The sequence below is a fragment of the Sprattus sprattus genome, assembly GCF_963457725.1.
Source record: "Sprattus sprattus genome assembly, chromosome: 7".
NCBI lineage: Eukaryota > Metazoa > Chordata > Actinopteri > Clupeiformes > Clupeidae > Sprattus > Sprattus sprattus.
The window spans coordinates 27,174,206-27,191,736 of NC_137926.1; the positions used below are offsets into that span (position 1 = coordinate 27,174,206).

General features: G+C 41.1%; 1 protein-coding gene across 3 annotated transcripts in view; it reads left to right on the top strand.

Annotated features, from left to right (window-relative positions):
• LOC308367616 (zinc finger protein aebp2-like) overlaps positions 1–17,531 on the top strand; it is a gene marked incomplete at its 3' end in the record, with an annotated part of 35,446 nt that overhangs the window by 14,317 nt on the left and 3,598 nt on the right. For 2 of the 3 annotated variants that reach the window (XM_080841581.1, XM_080841582.1), the window contains exon 7: positions 13,787–13,900. In XM_080841581.1, coding sequence (XP_080697707.1) covers positions 13,787–13,900 — 114 coding nt within the window. Of the gene's footprint in view, positions 1–13,786; positions 13,905–17,531 lie in introns of those variants that run through there. The other variant, XM_080841583.1, reaches the window with a different exon arrangement.

Here is a 17,531-nt window from a genome sequence, read left to right on the forward strand (position 1 = left end):
CATGACAAGCTCTGACAAGCTCTGGTCTACTCCCCATAACCTCGTCCAGCTCGTCTCTCGCCAGCCTTTTTCATCCGCAGTTCAAGAGCAAATATTTGTGATGGATTGGACCCAGTCTGCAGGGGCCAGCCACTGTTTCTCTTGCGTGTGAATGGGACTTGTAGACTTCTGACCTGGTTCTGTATGCCAGAACCCATCCCCTGTACCGTTTTTCTCGGATCACATTTTCCCCTTGATTCTTGCGACAGGCAAAACTGTTTTAAGTTCTAACTTCCACACAGCTTTTTGAAGTCCTAACAGCATACTTACACCACGTGTGAATTAACATTTTCAAAAACTATCCAAAAAGTGCAAAATGTAATGAACTAAATACTGAAAGTAGAGGACTGCTTGAGTCTGCAGTTGCCAGTGAGGTGCTGGACTCTGGGCTTCGCTGAGCCACCTTGACAACCAATATGGGGAACCTTCTCTGCCGAGCCACGTGATTCTTCCCCAATGACGCTCCCAACAGAAACAACTCCCCATCTCTTCTGTCTCTTTCTAACCCTCTCTCACTCTCATGAAAGAGTTCTTCAGAAACACCACAGACACATCGCACATCTCTCTGGAGGGGCAAGAACAGGGACTGACACAACATGAGCATTATGCATGGGTCCACACTGTCTTTCTCCTTCTCATCCTCTCTAGCTCTCTTTCTCTTCCACTCTCTCTCTTTCTCATCCAAGCCTCATATGCCCTCCTATCCTATTTTTTGCCACCCCCTGTCCTCCCTGATTAGAAGAGATGAACTGTGGGACTGGAGAGGGAGATGGAATGCAGTGATGGAGAGGAAGCTGTTTGCATTGATGGAGAGAGCCAGGGATGGAAATGATAACAATCACCGTTAAACTCGATGGACAAAATAACTGGCTCTTGCTTAAAAATTGGCATTATTATTACATATTAAAGAAGTTTGGGTAAAGAGACGTACATTGTGGTGGCCCCTTCACATCTTAGTGTAGTCAAGAAAGCTCTATACTAGTCCATATTTGGCAGTGTTTTGTTGACCACGTTCAACCGAAATGGGTATGGAACAGAAGAGCGATCATTGGCTAGCTCATACGAACGAGTTCCAAAACTAGGGGACAACAGAGGTCATGTCTAGGTCAACAATCTACTGAGTTGTTTATGATCTATGATTGTAATGATTATGATTGTAATCTACTGAACTGCAAAATGTTGAGCGGATTGTCAAAATTAACAAAACATCTAACTAAAATTGTTGGGGGAAGTTACCAGTAAAGCTGGTGGACCAAGTACCTTACCTTGTGTCTATCAATTTATGACTAACTATTATGGTAAAGATCGAAAGTCATCAAGAGGTTAGTGTTTGTTAAATCATTTGAAAGAAAGAAAAGTGGTCCAATGTTCAACTCCTGAGCCGATTCAGTCTGACTCGTCACCCCATGCCCTGGAAATGCCTCACATTCCTGTTCCTCATCGAAACCCAGCAGTCTGTGTTAAAAGCTCAGTCAGATTTCCTGTGTTGAACGATGTGCCATTCATCCAAATGTGACATCTCTCTCCTAATAGGTGCTATTGGCGCCCATCGAGCCCCATGCTGTCCCTTCTTGATCCCTCCGCTTCTATGTTGAGCCTTGCAAATGGTTCCAGTGAAAAAGAAAGGATATATTATTTGAGAAACCAGACTAGGAAGCTGAAACTGTATAAATAATGTTTGCACTGGCGGATGTGTGCTCTGTTACATTTTCTTCTGCCACCAAAGGAGTGAGCCACAGTTTGAGAAGTGAGCTGAACATCCTGCTTACATGTTTCCAGCCGTACACAGGACAGAGACAATCTTAATCTTAGAGACAATCAGTGTTCAATCTTACTCTTATCCTTGACACTTGAAAGAAAACATTTTTCCATACGTTTTTAGGACTATTAAGTAATGGTGAGTAGAGATGATGAGCAATAATGACTGTGGAGATTTGTGGCATTCTGTCGGTTCTGCGTTGGATCACTTTGACTGCTGCCAGTCTGCCAGTGGAATTTTCCACTCACCTCCACTGCTCATCTGTTTCATCAGTTCCACATAACAATAAGATGTTTCATTTGGACATAATGACAATAAGATGTTCAAATGAGGCTTGAAAATGAAACATTCTGTATGGGTACCCATGGCTCACAGAATCGCTAGTCCCGGGACAGTCAGCTTTTCTAAGGTAGTACTAGTCGGGGTGTATTTGATGCTACATACATATACATGTGTATATTTCATAACATAGCATTTACATGTGCTAGTGAGTTTACGTGCATGCGCAGTGAAGATAATCTGTCTGAAAATCCAAATGTGACTGCAGTCAAAGGTGATTTGATAAGATGCATAATGTTATTTAGGATGATTCATTCATTTCAGGCAACCAAAATCTGAAGAATGGTTACAATACTACCAGAGATTTCGAAATGTGAGCCGTGGTACCTATTAACTAGAGTGTTGTCATGAGGGCAGAACTGTAGATGGCCTGTTGACCCAGTTCTGTGTACTCTGGTGTTATCTCAATCAGCTTTTTATACCTCATGCTTTTCCAGCTTAATGTGGGGCTGACTGAGTGAGAGCAGAAGAGAATCGGTGGAGTAACTTAGTTACCTACTTACTTACAAAAGAAAACTGTGGTGTGCAGAAATGAAGAAGATAAGTAGAAAACTTTGGTGATGATAAGAGAGAGTGTGTGCGTGTGTGTGTGCGTGTGTGTGTGTGTGTCTGCGTGTGTGTGTGTGTGTGTGTGTGTGTGTGTGTGTGTGTGTGTGTGTGTGTGCGTGTGCATGTGTGGTGTAGACAGAGCTGAATCCAGATGAGCTGTCTCTTCTTGGCTCCCCATCAAGGAAATGGATGTCTGGTTCAGTGAGAACTTGCTGGTTTGAATGTTACTCACCACAACCTGCTGTGGTACGCTCCAGTGAAGAAGGGTTCTCCTATCTGCCTCTCTCAGTACAGCCTAGTCTATTGGTCTAAAAACTTAATTAATGTGATCAGCATTTAGTGACTAACCAGAGCCCACAGTCTGTTTATTATGACACATGCCAAACAGAGGAGGTGTGTGTGTTTGTACGTGTGTGCGTGTGTGTGTTTCGTGTGTGTGTATGTGTTTTAGGAGTGTGACACATCCTGCTCCCCTAACACACACTCTTTCTGAATATCCTTTCCCTTCAGTGGTCTCGTCTTCCCACTCTGGCAGCGTCATCTCTGAAATTAATGTTAAAGTGCAGGGTATATTTACTGTGTCTATTTAATCTCATAGTTTCTCTTACTTAGAAACAACACTTTGTTAATTTTCCCGCATAATTACAGAGTGGTTAGCAACGTGTGACTCTATGTTGTCACATTTAGTCAAGAGAATCTTCAGTGGAGCTGACCCAGATCCTTTTGCAGGTTGCCATTTAATCAGCATTAGCTGGTACGTGGATTGGGAACTATTTAGAGAGCATTATCAAAGGTGTTAGACTAGTGTTTTAATTAACATTGCTGTATATGACTAGGTACAGCAGGGACCCACAGGGGCAATCCATTAGATGCTCACTCTTTCCCTCACATTCTGTTGCCCCCCCACCATTCTCCAGACTCACTCCCATGTTACACATTCAGTGGAAGAGCTTAGCAGTGTGCTGTGTCTTCATGACGATAGTACAGCCATTTTTTACAACAATTTTGGTGTTGAATTGTTGCAAATGCCAACACAAACAAGTCCGGTTTCCTGTGTGAAACACACCCAGACTCAAACAGTGTGAATTTGAATGTGAGCTCACATTGGTTTGGATGGATTTGGAATGTTTCAAACCCACACAAAAAATGTTCTACCCATATTAACCCTGAATTTCCCATGGTTCTGTTCAGATGTAGATTGTGATTTTTACCTGGCTCAGCACTTTGCTAATGCTAATGCTCTCTAAATAGTTAGATTCAATAAATAAAGAGTTGCTTCAGAATCAACAGATACTGATTGGGCAATAGCGCTTTTATATTTTCAGAAACAATCACGGAAAACTCTTTATTTGGATAGACCGCCCACAGAGACTACAGATGGTTTGTTTAAATTCAAATTCAGGGTTTTTAATTGTTCACTAATCATCACCTTTACTTACCCTAACCATGAGTTGCAGAGTTAAAAGAGTTTCATATACAGCCGCGGAAAAAATTAAGAGACCACTTCAAAATTATCAGTTTCTCTGGTTTTACTATTTATTGGTATGTGTTAAAGTAAAATGTACATTTTTGTTTTATTCTATAACCTACTGGCAACATTCCTACCAAATTTCAAATAAAAATATTGTCATTTAGATCATTTATTTGCAGAAAAATGACAATTGGTCAAAATAGCAAAAAAGATGCAGTGTCTTCAGATCTCGAATAATGCAAAGAAAACAAGCTCATATTCATTTTTCAACTACACAATACTAATGCTTTAACTTAGGAAGAGTTCAGAAATCAATATTTGGTGGAATAACCTTGATTTAAAATCACAACTTTCATGTGTCTTGGCATGCTCTCCACCAGTCTTTCACATTGCCGTTGGGTAACTTTATGCTACTCCTGGCGCAAGAATTCAAGCAGCTCGGCTTCTTTTCATGGCTTGTGACCATCCATCTTCCTCTTGATCACATTTCAGAGGTTTTTTTATGGGATTCAGGTCTCGAAATTGGGCTGGCCATGACAGGGCCCTGATCTGGTGATACTCCATCCACACCTTTACTGGCCTGGCTGTGTGGCATGGAGCATTGCCCTGCTGGAAAAAACACTTCTCAGAGTTGGGGAACATTGTCAGAGCAAAAGGAAGCAAGTTTTTCTTCCGGGACAACGTTGTACTTTGCCTGGCTGAGGTTTGTAAAAGACCATAAGGATTGAACCAAAGCGGACTGGAGGGTCTCCTAGTTCGTCTTCTCTGATGAGTCCAATTTTCAGCTTTGCCCAACACATGGTCGTCTGATGGTTAGACGGAGACCTGGAGAGGCCTCCAAGCCACAGAGTCTTGCACCTACTGTGAAATTGGACTCATCAGAGAAGACGAACTAGGAGACCCTCCAGTCCGCTTTGGTTCAATCCTTATGGTCTTTTACAAACCTCAGCCAGGCAAAGTACAACGTTGTCCCGGAAGAAAAACTTGCTTCCTTTTGCTCTGACAATGTTCCCCAACTCTGAGAAGTGTTTTTTCCAGCAGGGCAATGCTCCATGCCACACAGCCAGGCCAGTAAAGGTGTGGATGGAGTATCACCAGATCAGGACCCTGTCATGGCCAGCCCAATTTCGAGACCTGAATCCCATAAAAAAAACTCTGAAATGTGATCAAGAGGAAGATGGATGGTCACAAGCCATGAAAAGAAGCCGAGCTGCTTAAATTCTTGCGCCAGGAGTAGCATAAAGTCACCCAACGGCAATGTGAAAGACTGGTGGAGAGCATGCCAAGACACATGAAAGTTGTGATTTTAAATCAAGGTTATTCCACCAAATATTGATTTCTGAACTCTTCCTAAGTTAAAGCATTAGTATTGTGTAGTTGAAAAATGAATATGAGCTTGTTTTCTTTGCATTATTCGAGATCTGAAGACACTGCATATTTTTTGCTATTTTGACCAATTGTCATTTTTCTGCAAATAAATGATCTAAATGACAATATTTTTATTTGAAATTTGGTAGGAATGTTGCCAGTAGGTTATAGAATAAAACAAAAATGTACATTTTACTTTAACACATACCAATAAATAGTAAAACCAGAGAAACTGATAATTTTGAAGTGGTCTCTTAATTTTTTCCGCGGCTGTATATAGGAATGAGGCACATCCCTGGCTGTTGTCATCGCAGAGGAGCTGAATACTTTAACCAGAGAAAAAAAAAATTAGCCATTAAAACTCCTAACTGAGACAGGTCAGCAGGGCTTGATCCCATTGCTGTGTAAGTTACACAAGTTTCATGATCGTCGAGACTTCACAATCAGTGATGTTGTATCATTAGAGGGTAGGGATTTCTTGATCTGTTTTGGCAAGATAATTATTGATTATAAAAAGACTGTAAAAAAACCTTCTGCAACCCTGTGTTACAATTTAGCATTTTTTTTAAATTGCAGCATTGAATAAGCTGCATTTGGTATGGATTTAGTATATGTCTTGAATGGGAGGGGACAGCAACTAGAGAGACATATTTCATTCTCTAGTTTATTACAAACAATAACTATGACCGGACTGTCCAAAGAAGGCCTCTTTGTTTTAACGAGAGCAGAGTGGGCCATGACTGAATTCCAAAATAAATGTAATGCTGTCAGTTACACATACTTCATTAAAAAAAATGTATGTATCAATTTTAGTGTAAAACGCCAAATTGAAGGTAGTGTTTTGAATAGTATTTCAACCCTCACTCGAACACACAGCAACAATCCAGAAACTATTACTAACACATTCTGTACCTCCGATAATACTCTGAAATAGAAAAGGGAACCAGTCCAAGTGTTTGTCGGCCAACACCAGTAAACTGTGTGCTGTTATCTTTACACAGTAGAGATGGTAGAAGAGGCCTTGCCAAATCTCCACCATTGTGCATTCCGAACAGTGGTTTCCATTTAAAACATAATTTACATGGGGAGGGATCAAGAGGGTCTCTGTTAATTATATGCCTGCTGAAATGTGCGCACTTTCTGTAGGAAAACACACAGACTGATTTTTTTGGTTGAGCAGCATTCAAACACTCTGCATGGTTGTGTTGTGTTGTGTTGTGTTGTGTGTGTGTGTGTGTGTGTGTGTGTGTGTGTGTGTGTGTGTCTATAAGTGACCAAAACATCAGAAATGTTGGGAAAGTCCTGCAAGTCGGAACTTCTTAGAAACTGATGAACACAATCCTTAGAGGGTGTGATATTGTTGAACTCAGCATCCTGTGTGACATTACATTTTAAGACCATATGACTAATAAAATCAGAAGGAATCTCAAATCAGAAGTAAATGTGATTCATTGCCCATAAAGCAAGCCTTTTAGATTCCTGAGATGTTTGCGCTTGCCTGGCTCCATCACCTTTTACTCCCAGCTTAGTTTTTGCTGTGATTATAGTCTGGGCTATTCTTTCTCAGGGGCTGACCAGTCAGCGATCAGTGGGGGTGGCTAAGTGTGATGACTTAATGTTATATGTCCTATCGATAGGCTAAGGAACTGCATTTTATTCGCCACAAACCAAAAACTAAGCCAAAGCTCTTAGCAGGAAATACAAGCTGCCTTTTCAGCACATGGAGCTATCTGGCAAATGCAAGCTTGTTGCTTAATAAAACAAGACTGAGAAATTACCATCATCGTGTCTCAAGCTGTGATATTCAGAAGTGCTGATTAGAGAAAGCTTTTCCATTTGAGTGATTAGATTTGGCTATATTAACACTGTCTCAGCCATAGGCATGTTGAGATTGCTAGCATTATAAGCTTCCTTACCACATTAGCAAGGTCATTTTCCACAAAGTAAACAGCTTACTATCGAAGTTACAAAGCATTCATCAATTAATAGCAGTGTGTGTGTTCTACTATAGTTTGTTCAACACAATTTTATAACTATATTGCCTGTGCACTGATTTAATTCATATTAAAATGATATGAACAATGATAATAACTATAATAATATAAAACTTGTAGGGCTACAGTACCAAATTGGTGAGTCTTTGAAGGCTTTATGATACTCTTTGAATGTACCATGGCTGTCACTTGATTAAATAGCAGTTGGTAGGTTATTCCATCACTAAGGTACCAAAGAGTCTTGATTGCCATCTCTTGATGTAGAGAGAAGGCAACAACAACAGACGTTCCTCGGAGGAACTAAGTGATCGAATTCTTCAGAGGAACTAAGTGATTCCTAGATCTTAATAAGTTGAGAGCAAAGGGAGATGGTTTTCAGCCCAAATTAATTTTGAATTGTCAATGCTGTTCATTACAGTAATGGAAGTACGGTGTATTCAACACACACACTGGCACAGTTGCTGTCATTTTCATTTATCTACAGAATTCACACATAGTTTGTGTTTAATGTGTTTTATGAAATCTACAATGAAATCTACAATACTACAATACTACAACAGATCAGTCCCTCAGTCTTTATGAAATGCATGTATTATTTAACTAGCTATCGGCTATAGACGCATTTTGAACAATGACTAATTCATATTTTAATAGCAGGGTTTGTGAATGTCAGTGGGCCCCTGGGGCCGGTATTTCAAAATGATCCAACAGGATTAATCCTCCTGGATTGGATTAAATCCTGATCAGATCCTAAAAACGGGTATTTCAAAGCAAATCTGATCCTGAAGATTCAGATTCAGATTTGGGAATCCAATCCTGCCTTTGATCTGGATTAAACACTGCTGTTGAGTATTTCAAAATTTAAATTGGAAATCTGGATCAGTTTGATCCTAAAAATCAGGATCACCCTGATCCCACCTCAGAGGTGGATTTGAGGGAGATTACAGGGGCCGGTATTTCAAAACTTGTAATCCAGATCAGAATGATCCGGATAACCAAATCCCCCTGTCCTCAGTCACGGATCAACCTGATCTATACCGGTATTTCAAAACTTTGCCGGATTGGATCAGAGTCATCCTGATACCGGCAGATTGGGATGTCCAAATCCGTCCCGCCCCCTGGATCACAGACAGGAAACAGGAAATGGACCGAACTTTTTAGCAGAAAAAGGAGAAGCTAACACAACTTTTGTCACTAAATTAGACTAGATGAAATGCAATCATTATATTGAGTTATCCAATTACGTAAATTAGCACAAAGTTGAAAGAAGAGCTCGGCGATCTCTAATTAAGCAGAGTTCGCGCTAATACGAGCTAACGCTGCTCCATTGACTTCTGTGTTAAGGAGCTAAACAGTTGGTAAATAGGCTAGCGTCTGTATGTCGCGGCCCACAGACCACATTCTAATGCATCAAGGCATTGTGTGTAGATTTTAAAATGTGTTGTACATATATTTTTAGGAAACAGTTGTCAACAAAAGGGACAGCCTTAAAACCTTAATATTTGCTTTACAGATGTTTGTGGAAAGACAAGTCAGGCAGTTAACACAGACCTGCTGTAAATGGCATAACCTTTTGAGCTTTGGCTATGGAATTTAATTGTGTGTGCTGAATGCATGTTAATAAATACATTTGACTGATTTTCAGTGGAGGCTTTTATCAGTGGGTATAATTTAACAAAATTTTTTTACTTAAATAAGGCATTCATATTCAAACTTTCCCTGTGTTTGCTGGAAAAAAAGGAACGTGCAAATAAATAAACATTGATCAAACAGCAGTAAAGTGTAGCCACTGTATCAAACAAAGAACTTTAGGAGCAGTTACACTTACGCTGTTTAAACATTTACATGTAATCTCCCTCAAATCCACCTCTGAGGTGGGATCAGGGTAATCCTGATTTTTAGGATCAAACTGATCCAGATTTCCCGCTAAAGTTTTGAAATACTCAACAGCAGTGTTTAATCCAGATCAAAGGCAGGATTGGATTCCCAAATCTGAATCTGAGGCCCCCTTCACACGGAGTCTAGATTCACGTATTCTGGTTCATTTTTCACACCTATCCAATCTTTTAATTTCGTAAAGACGGAGCCTGGTAACGAGAGATTTGCATAAAAACGGAGCCACCAGATTGTGTTGAACGGGCTGTAGTACATACCCCACGCCTGTGGGTGGCGCTTTAGCGCTTTATTTACACAACTGAAAAAAACGTGAAAAACCTAGAAGGAGACTCAGCAGCACAAGGCATTCAAGCTCCAATTAGTGGCATTACTTTATGGTGGTTAATAAAATCAGTGGTCAGACTAAAGGATATGAGAAAATGAATTATATTTTCTATTGATAATAAAGAGTTTGGAACAGTACAACATGACATGTCTGTCATCCCATTTCCCATGAGCCTTTGCTCCGGCCATTTTACATACATTTATGAATAAAAAAGCAATTAAATCGCTGGCCAATTTATATTTGTGGTCATGAAAGTTATGTTACGTCTGAATAAGAAGAATTAGATCAAGATAGGAGGCTAATCAAAAATCAGTAGGCTGGGTTAATGAGAGTGAATTTGAGGCCCACCATGAGTGAGATTTTGAGGGAGAACAAGGGATATAGATAGTGGTTGGAGATCGCAAATTGATCACGTGGGACAATGACATCATCAGGTTGCTTGAAACCGTGCAGACGAACACCAGCCCTCGTACCGATTCAAATCTACTCACTTTCTACCCCAGACTTCTATCGTTGCGGAAACCGTGTGCGGAGAGAGAGTGTTCGTATTTATGATAGGGCTATCGGTACTCTGCACGTTGCGGAGGCAGACAAACTAGACCCCCAGGGGCCGGTATTTCAAAATGATCCAGGGGGCGGGACGGATTTGGGACGGATTTGGACATCCCAATCTGCCGGTATCAAGATCACTCTCATAAATCCAGCAAAGTTTTGAAATACCGGGATAGATCAGGTTGATCCGTGGCTGAAGACAGGGGGATTTGGTTATCCGGATCATTCTGATCTGGATTACAAATTTTGAAATACCGGCCCCTGGGGCAGATTGGGATGTCCAAATCCGTCCCGCCCCCTGGATCACAGACAGGAAACAGGAAAGGGAGCTAACTTTTTACCAGGAAAAGGAGAAGCTAGCTCAACTTTTGTCTCTAAATTAAAGTATAATCTTGGCCAGTGTTGATGCGTCCTTAGACTAGATGAAGGGCAATCATTATATTGAGTTAACCAATTACTTAAATCAGCACAAAGTTGAAAGAAGAGCTCGGCGATCTCTAATTAAGCAGAGTTCGCGCTAATGCGAGCTAACGCTGCTCCATTGACTCCTGTGTTAAGGAGCTAACAAGCTAGTAAATAGGCTAGCGTCTGTATGTCGCGGTCCACAGTCCATTTGAATGCATTCACTCGCAAGGCATTGAGTGTAGATTTCAAAATGTGTTGTACATATCTTTTTATGAAACAGTTGTCAACAAAAGGGACAGCCCTAAAACTTTAAGATTAGTTTTTCTTTACAGATGTCTGTGGGAAGAGAAGACAGCCAGTTAACATGCTCCAATTGGCATAACCTTTTGAGTTTTGGCTATGAAAATTAAGTGTGTGTGCTGAATGCATGTTAATAAATAAATTTGACTGATTTTCAGTGGATTCTTTTATCAGTAAGTATAACTTAACAAAAAACTGTTACTTAAATAAGGCATTCATATTCAAACTTTCGCTGTGTTTTCTGAAAAAGAAAGGAAAGTGCAACGAAAATAAACATTGATCAAACATCAGTGAATTACTGTATCAAACAAAGAACTTTGGGAGCAGTACACCTAAACTCTTCAAACCTTTACATGTAATCTCCCTCAAATCCACCTCTGAGGTGGGATCAGGGTGATCCTGATTTTAAGGATCAAACTGATCCAGATTTCCCACTTAAATTTTGAAATACTCAACAGCAGTGTTTAATCCAGATCAAAGGCAGGATTGGATTCCCAAATCTGAATCTGAATCTTCAGGATCAGATTTGCTTTGAAATACCCGTTTTTAGGATCTGATCAGGATTTAATCCAATCCAGGAGGATTAATCCTGTCGGATCATTTTGAAATACCGGCCCCTGGTGATCAAGAATCGTATCCCCGTTAGATGGAGTAGTTGGAGAGTCAAATCGTTTTTTTCTTGCAAAGTGTTAGCATCCACATAATTGCAGTACTAAACCCTATAGATGCCCCAATGGAGCTGCTTTAAGAAGGCAGACACCTGAGTACTAAACCTATAGATATCCTAATGGAGTTGCTTTAAGAAGGCAGGCTCCTGAGTACTAATTGAAAGTAACTAGTCCAGCTGGAAAATTATTTTGTTCGATTTTTGTACTGTACAAATATTGTTCCATTCAGACAAAACATATTCTATTACATATTCAAAAACATACAACACATACACCAAATATATACTGTAATTATTATATTATGCTGGATTTCATGCCTCTATGTTATATAATTTAGGGTAACTGTAAGCAAATGCAAGTAATTTATTAGCCTTATTAGAGTTAAATCTTTGTTCCTAATCAGTCCTTTTGATCAAAGAAGAAAATCTTTTGTTAGGGCTTTCTCTCTGCGTACCTGGCTGCTGTGGCTGCTGCAGCTGAAAGGCTGTAAGGCGTGAACTGGCTGCTTGCCCACAGCCCTGCTGAGGGAGCGGTCCAGGGATGAGGAGAGGGGGGAGGGGGCGGAGTGTGTGTGTGGGGGGGTGTCTCTCGGGGGCTCCAGTAATGACGCACACAGTGACGGGGAAAGCGAGTGGGGAGACGGGTGGAGGGAAGGGGCTCAGACTCATGCAGGTCCTTGTGCCAGCACTCCTTTCTCCCTCACTCTTACTCTCCTCTTCACTCTCTCTCTCTGGCTCCCTCTCTTCTCCCCACTCCCTCCCTGTCTCTCGCTTTCCTTCTCTTTGTCTTCTTCCCTCTTATATTTTCACATTTTCTCACTTTGTCACTGTATTTCCCTCTCTGTCTCTCTATTTCTCATCCCCCCTTCAGTCATCTTTTTATTGCGGCAGTGTAAATGCATGCTGGGCAAAGGATTAGCGGTACAAACCTCTGTAGTTTCCATTGTTCTTTCTCCCCCATTTTTTTTTTCTGTGCATTTTTTTCTAGACTCTGGGCTCTCTCTGTCTCCCTCCTATTTTCCACGATTGAAAGGGCATAAAGTGGTGGCATTGGAGGCAGGAGAGATTCTGGGGATGGAGAGCTTCATTGGCAAGGTGTGAACATTGGAACACTCGCTCTTTCTCTCACCCAGTTCATGGCGCTGTTTGTTTAGTCTGTTTTTGACTTACCCCTCTACCCCCCCCCCCCCCCCCCCCCCCCGCCCCTCTGTCTCTCTACGTCTATCTGGCTTTCCTATGCAACCCTTCTGCCAGCATTCTTACGGGAATATTGTTGCATTTTTTAAATTTGGTTAAAATAACAAAACAACCGTCTCCTTAGTATTGAGTAACAGACCATATGGAAAGGATAAAAACGGTGTTCTAGTGTGACAGTGTGTGCAATGTGTCAGTTAGTCGTCTGATGATTCACAAAATCCCATTGTCTTGACTTGGTACACTCGGCACGTCCCGCTAGAGACCCCCCCCCCCCACCCCCCCACCCCCTCTCGTCCTGTCTGGGCCTCTGGTCTGCTGTGGACAAGGGAAGTGCTCCTTGTGGAAATGCACCCAAATGCTCAGGGAAGGTGTTAACATATGTGCTGGCAGCATGGTGCTTTCAATGAGGCTCTTTGTCCATCCTTTACCCTCACTCTACCTTCCTCTTTCTCTCACACTCTTCCTCCCTGTGTTCCTCACGCTCTCTCTCTCTCTCCTAAAGGCTTTTATTTCTTTGCCCATGTTTTCTCTACCTCTGTTTTCCTCTCTAAAAACACCCTTTGTACTTTCACTCAGTCTGTCACGCATACATACGTGTGCACACACACTCACACCTCAGTGCAGTGGAGCCTCTGTTGCATCTCTGGAAGTGTGGCCACACGTTAACCTTGCTGAAAGTCTTGCTCTTGGAGCTCCCATTCCTGTCGACTCTCAGCTCCGGTAGCAGTTCACAATTCACCCATACGGAGAGATATGAGATGAGCTTGTGTCATGCTGCGGCCTCTATTCCAGCTGACAGTTATCAGCTCTGGGGCTCCTGGCATGCTGTGACGGCACACTAATCAAACTAACTGCAAATCAAACTGCAGATCATCGAGAGCCCCTGCATTGATGCAGCGTTGTGTTGTGTGCTGTTTGTGTTTAGCCTGCCAGATGTGTGGGTGAATGAGACGGAGAGAGGGCAGATGAAGACCAAAGCAGTGCACTTATCCCAGCTGCCCCGGGACACGGCGGTGCTGCTGGACCCCAACATCTACCGGTGAGTGATTGGCCCACCCACAGGCCAACCAGCGATCACAAACACAAACTTACAGGCCCTCTCTCTCTCACACACACACACACACACACACACACACACACACACACACACAACCTCTCTCACACACACACACACACACACACACACACACACACACCACACACACACACACACTCACACACACACTGTTTTGGAAAGGCTTGGGCAGTATTAGTGTGTCTTCCACTCATCTGCCAGTAAGTTGGTTTTGGCAAATGAGAACTTGAGAGGGCCCCATGGAGATTCATGTCTTGGAAAAGCAGCTGTGTCTGACATACTAACACCTATAGAGGAGATGAATTACCCTACCTTAGACAAATTTTACAAGGCTCATCAAAATATATATTGAATATTATTTAAATATTATTGTTAGTGTTTGATTATGGGGCATCTTAACCATGAACTGCTTAACAAAAACATTGTGATTGCTCTCACATGGATCGAATCATCCAGGAACCTCGTCATCCAGGAACCTCAATAAACTCCATCTTATAAACAAAATAGGCATATTTCAACCCCACCCTCTTACATGTCTTGTTCTTAAAACAGTGAACTGACCAGCAGCTGGTGCAACACAGTAATTAAACCAATCAACAGGCAATTGATGCACCCTAACAAGTCACACACACGGTCATTCCATATGTCCATATTTGACTCTTTAGCCAAAGTCCAGAAGTTATGAAGAGACTGACACCTTCACCACTTTGAAATATGTGCCAACCGTTAGTATTTTGAGAATGTTAATGTTAATTTGAATGCATTAGTCAGAGATGAATCTCTATGATTCAAGACATTCACACACTTCAACACCATTGGTGAAATTCAAATGTAAACTCACAGCGGGTAGATGTCATTAGACTGAAACAGCAGTCATTTCTAATATATTCTAGAATGTATTTAGAATTACCCCCAGATTCCACCATTGTGTTGTTCCGGCCACAGCGGGCCATCAGGACTGATCAGGGCCGCTTTAGACAATACCTGTGATTCCATCATTTGAGCCCCAGCACCTTTCAGAAGCGACACTCCACTCTGCTTCACTAAAAATGCTTTTTTAAAGATTTATTTTTGGGCTTTGGTGCTTATAATCGATAGTGCAGTGAAAGATGGGACAGGAAATGAGAGGGAGAAGGGCTGGGTAGTGGACAGGAGAAATGACATCGGGCCGGATTCAAACCCGTCTCCTCCATGGGCATCAAGCCCAAATGTGGTCGGGGCTACTGCTTGCGCCCCCCCGCCCCCCTTAGATTTTTGAGTAGGAGAAGAAATGTGTTCTCCTGCTAATAGGCGCTGTCTCTGAAATATACAAGCTAAATTATTATGAGTATAGATGTATTTTTAAAAACTAAATTACAGCCACAATTCTTTAATCTATGTCATTAATCACCGTACTTTCCAGTATTCACTTTGTCTGTAGGCTACAGCACAAAAATATAATGATTACAATTACAGGCGTATTAAGATCAGGTATAGAACATAAGGTGTCGCTTTACGCGGACGATCTTTTACTCTATATATCAAACCTGTCCACGTCTATACCTGCAGCACTTCATCAGGCTACAAATTAAACTTGGGTAAAAGTGAGTTGTTCCCACTAAATTCTGCAGCTAAAGTATACCCTACCCATTCTTTCCCTTTTGTAAACCGATAAAACGATTATCAATCCATTTCGACTTTTGAAACATTCGAGTTTGCTACTCAGAGTCTTTGCTACACTTCCTACTTTGTGTTTGATAATTAAAGAAAATCAACAGATGAATTACCTTCTCTATTTTTTATTAGAGAAAAAGCTTTTCCTTCTCACAATTTTGACTTTCTATGAACAATCCAATAATCGATGCAGCTTCGATTTTAACATAAAATGGATGTGTAAAAAAAAAAAAAAAATTGTAAATCACAAAATCGATTATGAACTTTTCTAAATCGAGAGAGAATCGTTTTAGAGAGAACCGAGAAAAATCGAATAATCGATTTTTTCCCCCACCCCTAGTCCCCATATACTAAAAATGTATGCGTTAAAACATCATTGAGAATATGGAACCAGTTTAGAAAACATTTCAACCTAAAAGCTCTTTCTACTCTGTCTCCTCTTACTACAAACCCGGTTTTTCCACCCTCCTTGATTTATGGAGCATGGTCGATTTGGTCTATGTTGGGTATCAGGACAATTAATGACTTGTATATTGATGGCTTATTTGCATTATTCCAACAACTGTCTGAGAAATACTCATTGCCCAAAACGCAGTTCTTTAGATACCTACAGATACGTAGCTGTGCTAGATCCTTATATCCCAATTTTCCTAACGCACCACCTGCCAGCCCTACCGACTCCCTTTTTATGCCCCTCCCAAAGAAGAGAGGAATGATATCTTATATTTATAATAGTATGTATACCTTACGACCAGTAAGTCTTAACTTAATTAAAACTCAATGGGAGGAGGACCTGGGGGATGAGATCTCAGACGAATTATGGGACTCAGTCTTGCACCGCGTGCATTCCTCATCAATATGTGCTAAACATGGCCTGATTCAGTGCAAGATTGTCCACCGTATTCACTGGACTAGGGTCAAATTAAATTAAGCCAGATTTTCCCCGATGTTGATCCAACATGTGAACGGTGTCACTCATCACCTGCATCTTTGGCACATACACTCTGGTCTTGTCCAAATCTACAGGAATACTGGTCCAAGGTCTTTGATGATCGGATGTCTTGGAAGTGACAATTTCTCCCTCTCCTTTTACTGCTTTGTTTGGTGTTCTCCCTCCTACAGTACCCCTCTCTTCATATAAGGCTGACTTTGTTGCCTTTATCACACTTGTGGCAAGACGTCTAATTTTGCTGAGGTGGAAGTTTTCAAATGCCCCCTCATTCAGTTCCCTGATTAAAGATATTCTTTCTTTTATAAAAATAGAAAAAATAAGACACACCATCAAGGGCTCTACTCGCAGGTTCTATAGAACATGGGGATGTCTTTCTAATTACATAGACAATTTGAACCTTCCCTCTGTGACAGACTAGAACTGGGTGCACACTGTTTAATTAAATAGAGTACAGACAAACCACTGTAGTTACATTTCTTTGTAAATTGCAGGCATTGTGTATGTTTTTTTGTCTTGTTTTTGCTTGTAAGTTTAAAAAAAAAAAAGTTTTAACTATTATTATTATTTAATTTTTTTGTGATTATTATTGTTATTACTATTTGATTTTTTTTTCTCTGTATGGTAAATGTCCGCAGACATAGTATATGTCATGCACACTATATGTATGGGTGGGTGGGTGGGGTGTTCTGTGTGCTGTTGTTTTCTTGTATTTGTGCTTGGAAAAACAATAAACAAACTAAAGAAAAAATAATAATATATATAACGATTACCACAATTAAAACAAACAAAGAAACCATTTGACCACGTAGCCTTCTTGGTAGAAGCACAACAATCAAAGAAAAATGACCAATACAGAAAGTCAATCAAATTGGGCAGATTAAACCCTCTACCTCTGAAGCACTTCTGGTTGAGTATGAAGCTGTGCGGAGGACGGCCCAAAGTCATGTTGCAGGCACAACGTCATTGACTCACAATCAGGGGAGTCCAAAG